At 39.0% G+C, this 9,824-nt stretch overlaps 1 protein-coding gene, 1 long non-coding RNA gene and 1 pseudogene across 2 annotated transcripts; 2 read left to right on the top strand and 1 right to left on the bottom strand.

Annotated features, from left to right (window-relative positions):
- Positions 1–597: 597 nt before the first annotated feature.
- Positions 598–1,198, top strand: LOC145973336 (uncharacterized). Its single transcript, XR_014439410.1, has 2 exons — positions 598–802; positions 1,033–1,198. It is a non-coding gene; the product is annotated as an uncharacterized LOC145973336 (long non-coding RNA).
- Positions 1,199–2,301: 1,103 nt separating this feature from the next.
- LOC145973785 (uncharacterized) lies at positions 2,302–3,806 on the top strand. The gene is made up of 3 exons (XM_083103360.1): positions 2,302–2,529; positions 2,700–2,798; positions 2,892–3,806. The coding sequence occupies exons 1-3, from the start codon at positions 2,302–2,304 to the stop codon at positions 3,804–3,806; spliced, it is 1,242 nt and encodes a 413-aa protein (XP_082959486.1).
- A 1,278-nt stretch (positions 3,807–5,084) lies between these two features.
- Positions 5,085–9,425, bottom strand: LOC145973786 (uncharacterized; annotated as a pseudogene).
- Positions 9,426–9,824: the final 399 nt, after the last annotated feature.

The raw sequence follows: 9,824 nt of genomic DNA on the forward strand, positions 1-9,824 counted from the left end.
ACCGAAAGTAATTTTAAACGGCACAAAAATTATTCTTTTAACCGCGGGACATACAAAATTCATCGATAGCGTTAATTATATGCCGATGCGCTTATCCGAATTACCTAAGGCTTTCGGGCTAAAGGATACTGAGGATAAGGGCATTTTTCCGCATTTATTTAATACTATCGAAAATCAAACGTACGTCGGACCGTTACCCGATGTATAATATTATTCTCCGGATAACATGAAATCGCAAGAGCGCGAACGCTTTCTCACATGGCATACCGAAATGAAGGGAAAAAATACCGTGTTCGACTTCCAACGCGAGATAGTGCGCTATTGTCGTAACGATGTTGATATTCTTCGACGAGCGTGCGTAGCGTTTAGAAAAATTTTCCTAGATCGCGGAAATGTATGCCCGTTCGAGGAATGTACAACTATTGCTTCGACCTGCATGACGGTTTTCCGGAAAAACTTTTTGCAAGCCGATACGATAGGCATTATTCCTATGGAGGGATACAGATGCGCGAGCAATCATTTGCGTAAAGCCTTAGGGTGCAAACCCATGGAGCGGAACGGCGTACGCAGAAAATCGCGGAACGGGAGCCGCGACCAATCACAGGCATTCCGTGATTTTCAGTGTCATTCCGCGGTTTTCAGCGGATAGCTTTTGTCCGCAAAACGGCAGAACTGCGCAATACGCAATTTCATGTACATGTGCTCAATATCACGAGGTTAAGTATCTTGAAGTGTCAATATACACAACACAACGGATAAAACGAATATGAATAAGAATATGAACAAGAAAATATCACAAATGGTAAGAAATATTTTTATTATAAATTCTAGTTATAATCAATTAAGATAATTAATTCTAATTTTTTTAATTTTAATGCTTCTTAGAATTAAAATTACTTGTTATTTTTTACATTATGTTATTATTTACTCTTTTTTTTATAAGAGAGAATTTTAATAAGGTTATGTTACTTTTTTTATATTTATTATTATATATATAGTCTATCCTTTTTCTTCATAAGAGATTAATTTCAGAACAAAAAATGCGGGTATTATGGCTGGATCCTATCGAGCAAAGTGGACCCATTGCAGCATTCCTGTTTCTCCGATTATGATACAAATGTAAACGTACTGCTCATGGATGAAAATAATGTTATAACAATAAACTGAAATATAGAATATAAACACTATAATAAATAAACACTATTTTTAATATTTTGACAACACACGTTCAAAGGACATTTAAGGATATTTAACATCTTTCGCCTTTTGAACATGTATATGCTTCAGGGATGTTATAATTAAATTAACACCTATTATTTAATATCATTATCTATATTACTTGGCAGTTATTATTATTTTATAATTTGCTGAAGACTTTTGTGGATTAACAGTTCGCTAACACTATGGTTCATATTCTGAATCCTCTTTTATTGATAAAAGTGCCTTTAAAAGTGGCTTATAAGCCTTCTGATTGGCTGTAAGCCACTTTTAGAGGCACTTTTATCGATAAAAGAAGATTCAGAATATGGACCTATGTAAATCGGTGATATTTTTAGGAGCAGTGTGCGTGCCACGTTCGCAACATACGTTACGCGAAATCACATCCCGAGGTACCCATGGAGCGGAATAAGCAAAGCGTAACGATTAGTATATTCCAATAATTACTTTTAAATCATTCTATTTACAAGTAATTATTATAATCATGTTTATAAATATAATATTTAATGGATTTCCTGTTAGAAATATTTAATTTAATGTATAAAACATTGAAAGAAAATTTAAACAAATTTTAAATGGAGACTCGTGATTGGTCACATGCAATCCGCGCTGCTCTCGTTACGCTCCATGGGTACATAGGGATCGTGAATCCGCGCAACGAAAATAGCGGAATGCCTGTGATTGGTCGAGGCTCCCGTTCCGCGATTTTCTGCGTACGCCGTTCCGCTCCATGGGTTTGCACCCTTACAATGGCTGATATGGATGGAGCGCGAACTCGACCGTCGTATAAATCACGCGGGGCGTGCGCGGGAATATCGCACGATCGAGGGTACGATCATCGATGGTTATTTCGAAACGCCTGTTGCGGGAAGGACGCAGCGTCACGTGTTGCAATTTCACGGTTGCTTTTGGCACGGATGTCCAACTTGTTTCCCTGTAAATCGCGATAAAGCGCTTTCGTCGGGGGAGGATCGCGGAGATACATTAAATTCGCGATATGAACGAACTCTCGCAGTTTCATGGCGCCTTCGTCAGCGGGGATACATAGTGTCGGAAAAGTGGTAGTGCGCCTTCGACCAAGAAATGCGCGACAATCGCGTAATGTATGATTTTCTCGCGAACCATCCGATAGAAACACCACCGCTCGATCCTCGCGACGCGTTTTTCGGTGGGCGTACGGGAAATATCGCAACTCAATACGAAGTCACAGGTACGGAGAAAATGCGCTACGTCGACGTATGCTCTTTATACCCGTTTGTATTGAAGACGGGCGCTTTTCCGATCGGTCATCCGGAAATTTACGTCGGCGATGTAGCGCGTTAGTCGGAAGGTCACCGAATTATAATTTCGACTCGCTCGAAGGCCTCATACGCTATAGAGTACTCCCTCCTAGTGATTTATTTCACCCCGTACTTCCGCATCGCGTACGAGGAAAATTACTCTTCGCGTTATGTCGTAGTTGCTGCGAAACATTTTCTCAGACACCGTGCACTCATAATGATAGCGAGCGTGAATTCGAGGGTACCTGGGTAACCTGCGAATTACGCAAAGCCGTCGAGAAAGGTTATCTCGTAACGTCGGTAAGCGAAATTTGACAATATAAAGTTAGCCAATACGATCGTACGTCGCGGCAAGGTGGATTGTTCGCCGAATATATTAATACGTTTTTGCAGCTTAAACAGGAAGCCAGTGGTTGGCCGAGCGAATGCGGGGAAAACGACGATGAGGCAAAAGAACGTTACTTGAGGGAATATGAAAAAACTGAGGGTATCGCTCTCGATAAGCGAAACATCGCGCGGAATCCCGGTTTACGCTCGGTTGCGAAACTGTGCTTAAATTCATTCTGGGGACAATTCGGCCAACGATCCAATTTGCCGACTACCGAAATCGTAAAAACACAACAACGTTTCGCGACATTATTAACGAGCGTCGAATACGAGATAACCGATATATTACCCGTGAATGACGAGGTGATGTATGTTTCGTGGCGACTGCGACAAGAGGCTCTCGTTCCCTCGCCGATAACAAACGTTGTGATAGCTGCGTATACGACTGCACTAGCGCGTTTAAAATTGTACGAGTACCTAGAACGTTTAGATCGTCGTGTATTATATTATGATACAGATTCGTGTATTTTTATAAGCACCGGTGATTCGAACGAATATGTGCCGCCTACGGGAAATTTTCTAGGCGACATGACGGACGAACTCGAAAGCTACGGCCGTGGTAGCTATATCGAGGCGTTCGTGTCCGGGGGCCCGAAATTTTACGCCTACATCGTGCGAACACCGGAGGGTAATACTCACGAAACCTGTAAAGTTAAGGGTATTACTCTCAATTACGAGAACTCGCGGCGAATTAATTTTAATACTATAAAAAATCTACTATTAGTGAGAGAAAAAGACGCGCAAGAAAACGAAGAAGAAAATAGCGAAATTTCGATAAATCTACGCTTTAATGCGATTCGACGTACGGCGTTTCATGAAATTATTACGCGAAGTGAAACAAAAATATGTGCGCCGGTATTAGTAAAGCGTAGATTTATCGATAGCAGATATTCGCTACCATACGGATATGCGGCGGTATAACAATATTCTTATTTCTTGAGTGTTTTTTTCTTTTTTAAATAAAAGTCGCGCATTTTCCGATTTTATTTAAAAAAATAGAATTATAAATATTGTAAGTAGCATAAGAAAAAATGTAAAATTTATAAATATAATTCTTCTTTGTATATATTTCTGTATATTAATAATAAGCAAAAATTTTATTAAAAAATGCCTGGTTTTGAAAAATATTAATAAATGTGAAAATTTTTTATCTTAATTCGTGTTTAATACTTTTAGCTTTTCCCTTCTTCCTTTATAACACCCCACCTCGCGTTCAATCATCCGCGTGTTCATCTTTTTACCTCTGTAGCGCAATGTAGTCTAATTATAATTATTGTCTCGTGCTGAGACTTTGTCTTTTCCGATAAAGCGTGCCATGAACCGTTCGAGCGGAGGGGCTTGTTTCGATATTCCATAGTGGGCCTCGAGACGGAGTGGGGAGGTAAGGATTGTTTCCTCGAGACATATACCGGCTACCCCCCGAAAGTCGGTAGGTGGTGGGTTCGTTCTGCCAAGACATAGCGAGAGCGACTAAGGGCTAGGTAACGGGAATTTGACTCGGAACCCTATATAGGTGGGCCAGAGCTGGAGTGGGAGGAGGATTGCTTCTTCGAGTCTAGTACCGTGGAGGTAGGGAAATAAAAATTTGATAAATCGGCGATATAGCCAGCGTCGATCAATCGCAGCTCTGGGCCACTATGGTGCAAGCCAATCAAACTCTGGGCCACTATGGTGCAAGCCAATCGAACTCTGGGCCACTATGGTGCAAGCCAATCAAAATCGAGACTTCAGGAGGTGGGGTATTGTTTCCACCAATCAGAACGCCTCCCTCCACTTCACCCGGTCACGCCCACGGCGCCAGGGGCCGAGTGGTGGGAGTTTGTTTTGACGCACCATAGTGGCCCATATCTACTAATGCACATAATACGCTATACTAAATATCCGATGGTGTTGGTACAAATTTTGCTGTTCTTCCTCCATCTTGACCAAAACGCATTCCAAGTCGGCGTACACGATGAATGGAAGCCGCTCCTTCCGATTAAAGTTGTTGAATTCGAGCCACTTGTCATTGTCGCTCGGCAATCGGATAGCGCAGTCGTTCATCTCTCGACAGTCGACCGTATGTGACTGCAGCTTGTCATTCGAACTAAAGTAATGTAAACATCTGTAAAAGAAAATTTTTAAATTAAAGATTTATACAATGCATATTATATAAATTATATCAATTATATAAATTATTTTATATTATATAAATTAAACTTACCGGTCGCAGATATATCTTTGACCGTTGTGTTTGCTCAACTGTGAACTGACAAGTCGCGATAGATTCTTGATCCAAGCGAAATGTCCGACGTTGTTGCCGTCTTCCACGTACAACAAGTTGACGTGCTTATCTCGCTTCTGCTCCGAAAGACGTATCGGGATAATGCTGTTCTCTTTCTCGATGCTGTACACGTTGATCGAGATATTGTTTGCAAGTTCAAATTTTTTAATTTGATTCACAGTCACTGGAAACTCAATGTCCCGGAGATTCAGCACTATCGCGTAATGCGGGTACGATGATTCCCGTTCCACATTCCTTTCTGCGGGATATAGAGCGGCGACCACTGCCTACGCGAAACACGCATTGTATTTAGATTGCACGTTAACCACCGCTCTCTTCGTCGTAATCTCCCGCGGCAATTTAATGTGACATCTCGCGCGCATAGGATTATATTTATTTACATTAACAGTCAAATTCTGTATTCGCGACAATGCCCAGCCACTATCACGTTTCTGAAATTCTTCTAGCAGTGCTAGTGTGGGCTCGATAACGCGGCGCTCGTACCACTCGTGTAAATCAGACGTGCGGAAGAGTTCACAGTTTCTCGTATTGATACTTTTATTTGCACGCTTATCACCCGACACAAATTCACCGTTGAATATAGTGTTCACTTTTACACTGTTGTGTCTTTTTATAACGTCTTGCACTTGCTCGAGCACGATGTCTTTGGCATCCTCGAGAAATTGACGAGGTTCGATATAGTTTGCGTTAATCACAGCACCGGTCAGAATACGGCTATCGAACGCGGTATCGATCTCTCGCCAAACGAGTCTTTCCGCGTTATTGTCGTCGCTGTAATCACCACCACTGAGTATAAACCGTCTCTGCAATCGAGTCTTTGCACCTTCGAGTCGCGCGATTTTAGCCACCAGAGATTGTCTACTTCCGATCGAGAGCCGCGGACGCTTGACACGACTGCGTTCTTCGAGCTGTTTGATAAATTCCTCACAACGCTGCAGCCATGCAAAATATTCCCCCCAGGTGGCAATTTGGCGGGACTGCTCCACCAGGTCGCGTTCAGTCTCCTCGATGTTTTCCATTTTCTTCCTGTCTTTTTCACACTTTTAATACACACGTCACAATTTTCTATGGAGCATTTGCACGTGTCGATAGGCGTTCAAATCACGTATGATTTGATGCGCTTCAATCCTCCTTATATTTCGTCCTTTCTTATCTTTGTGAACGGAGGAAGTAAGGGCGCAAAGCAGCCGAACATCGGCGCTGATACGTTGCATTCCTTCCGAGAAAAAATATGGAAGATGATTCTGGGGGGCGCCATTTGTTTATATTGTTTATAAATTCGTGCGACGCGTAATTCAATGAGAGAGATAAGGATACGTCGAACGGAAAAAAAAATCTAGAATTACTTATATTGGGGGTGAGGGGGGTGTACCGCAAGAGCACAAAACAGCCGAACATCGGCGTTGATATGCGTTGCATTCCTTCCTAGAAAAAAATATGGAAGATGATTCTGGGGGGCGCCATTTGTTTATATTGTTTATAAATTCGCGCGACGCGTAATTCAATGCGAGAGATAAGAATACGTCGAACGGAAAAAATCTAAAATTACTTATATTGGGGGTGAGGGGTGTGGGGGTGGGGGTACCGCGAGAGCTATTTTGTAAGGATACGTCGAACGGAAAAAAATCTATAATTACTTATATTGGGGGTGAGGGGGTGAGGGTGGGGATGGGATACCGCGAAAGCTATTTTGTTTGCGAAGACATGTCCCGATGCGTTAGAGTATGTAATACAATATTGTTTAAGGAATACCGCTGTTTATATTGTTTATAAACCGGGTATGTAATATAATATTGCTTATACTTGCGATGAAACATCCAACACGCGCCGAAACAAGCGTCCCCCGCCCCGCGCCACCGAAATCCCCCTCGCGCCTCACCCCTCCTGAGTTAGAACTCTGCTAGTATACCTACTAAGAAGCATTAATAGACGTTTTTTGAAAGCGTTTTTTCTTATTTTTTTAAATCTTTTTATATTTTCGAAGTTTATTTATTAAATTTAAAGCGTTTTGCATTTCTAGCAACGCGTTTTAATATTACAAATACGTTGCACCGTAACATTACTATCTTATCGTGTAATATTTCTAAGGATAGACATTTCAACATTGCTGTAAACATGCAGAAATATTGCAGAAACATTTAGCAATTTCTATGCAACATTACAATGTTTCAATGTTATGTCTTTGCAACATGTTTGCAATCTTTTAGTGCTGTATAGGCTGTATTAACTAGGGCTGTTACTTTTGACAACTTCGAAGATTCGAAGCTTCGAAATTACACTTATGCAAATGCGAATTTATATAAAAAATGATGAAAATATTCTGAATAAATGTGAGTTAATTAATATATATGCTCACACACACAAAATTATTCTTGAATTATAATTTTGAAGTATTAAGAAATAAATGCTCTTTGAGACTTTTTACCCACTCTGTATGTATTTATTAATGTTTTCTTTTGCCTCTTTAACAATTTCTTAACTTAAAATTTTATAAATTTTTCATATATTCTTATTTTTATAAAATTTTTTATCTTTTTTATCTTCGAATGAAATGGAGTATGCTCGAAAATTTAATACCAGTCCTTAAACCACTTGAAATTTCAACTACGGTATTATCCGGAGCCCCATTATCAATGGTGCGTCCAGTAATTCGAACTGTGATTGCCAATCACCTTTCTTGTCAAACTGAAAATATATCAAAAGCGTTGGCAGAGGCACTATCTACTCGTTTTCAGATGGAGTCGCAAGGAGATATATCAAAAAGCATCGTTTTTAGATCCTCGTCATAAAGATCTCCAAGCTGAGCTGATTTTACAACGAACCGCGATTAGAGAAATGATCGAATTAGAAGCAAGATCTTTTACTCTAGTAGACTCAGAATTAAGTGCGCAAACATTGTCAAATAGTGCATTAGACTTTCTTTTTAAAAAGCCTGTAAATACATATTTAACATCCGCAGCTCAGCAGATTCAATTATATCTTTGTGAGCCACAAATTAATATTAATATGGATCCTTTTCAATGGTGGAAATCACATGAAAAAAAATTTCCACACTTAGCTCGGTTGGCAAAAATATATTTATGTATTCCCGCGACATCCGTTGCATCGGAGAGAATTTTTTCAGCTGCAGGCAATATTGTTTCGTCACAACGGAGTTGCCTTGCCTCTGAAAATGTTTTAACGAGTGTTTTTGTATTTCAAAATAAATTCTTATTAGAATAAGTAGTCATGTATTTTTATTTTTAAGAATAAAATAAAATATATAATTTTGTAATTTTTCAAAAAATTAATTGTTGGTTGTATTATATATTATTGAAAAGAATCCATATTATTATATATAAGAAGAATATATAATATAATTAGATTTAAGAAAGTATAATTTTTGGAGAGAAATATGGAGCAAATAATCACTATATGTCTACAAATAATTCAATAATTTATATATACGTCACTTTCTACGCAAAGTATTGATAACAGTATTGATAAAATAAATATTCCCAAAAAGAAATAAAAAAATTTACGTGACTCGTTATTAGATTAGATGTGTGTGTTCTACTCGCTCAACAATCACACACTGACTCCAAAATTCCTATTTCACACTTTATATTTCACTATTGATGTTGAACCGTCATTGTTTTCTGAATTCAAATATGATATTTCTAATATTAATAATAAATGGTTTATTAATTTGTCATCAACACATATTCCTGACAATATAGTGAGTTTCCTACAGTTAGGCGGAAACTTCAGCTTACCGGTGACTAATAAAACTCAATTAACTACCGAATTCATTATTAATTTCGAAAACAATCTTGGGAAGCTTCCTCCTGTTGAACGCGCTGCCATCCGAAATAAATCTACTAACATTTTCAAGTCCATCCCGTCATATCAATACCCACTGAATAAAATCCACAAAGTTCTACTACATCTCAACGTTATCACAAAAAATTTTTTGAAAGAGAAACCGAATCTCATCATCACACGGGCTGATAAAGGCAACATCACAGTTGCACTTGAAAAAGATGAATATATTCATGAAATTGAACAGCTTCTTATTGATAAAGAAACATATACAGTTGTAAAAAAGAATCCCATTAATAAATTGATCTTGAATTTACGGGAGCTTCTCACCAGGAAAAACAACCGGTACATCACGTTAACAGCTTACCGTTCTTTATCTTTCAGTGAAGGCACTCTTCCACGAGCTTATGGCTTACCGAAAGTTCATAAACCGAATTTTCATCGGTTAGACTCATTGTTTCATCAGTGAATAGCCCACTTTACCAGTTAGCAGTATTCTTACACAAGATCATGTTCAAGAGTTTCCCTAAGGCGCATAGTTTTATTGAAAACAGTTTCGAATTGACCAATAAGTTGAAAAATGTTCATTTAAAAAATGATTTTAAACTCATTTCTCTAGACGTAGTGTCACTGTTCACTAATATTCCGATTGAACTCGCCATGGAGAGTGTTACTAACAGATGGAATTATATTGAAAATAACACAAGTCTTCCTAAGTCTGAATTTTTATTAGCAGTAAAATTCGTTTTGGATTCTACTTTCTTCACATTCAATAACATTGTTTACAGACAAGTGTTTGGCACTCCCATGGGGTCCCCCCTTTCACCAATCATAGCGGATATAGTGATGCAGGA

This window comes from Camponotus vicinus, unplaced genomic scaffold (assembly GCF_025532165.1).
Source record: "Camponotus vicinus isolate PSW18456_S1 unplaced genomic scaffold, iyCamVici1.0 SCAF_6, whole genome shotgun sequence".
NCBI classification, from domain to species: domain Eukaryota; kingdom Metazoa; phylum Arthropoda; class Insecta; order Hymenoptera; family Formicidae; genus Camponotus; species Camponotus vicinus.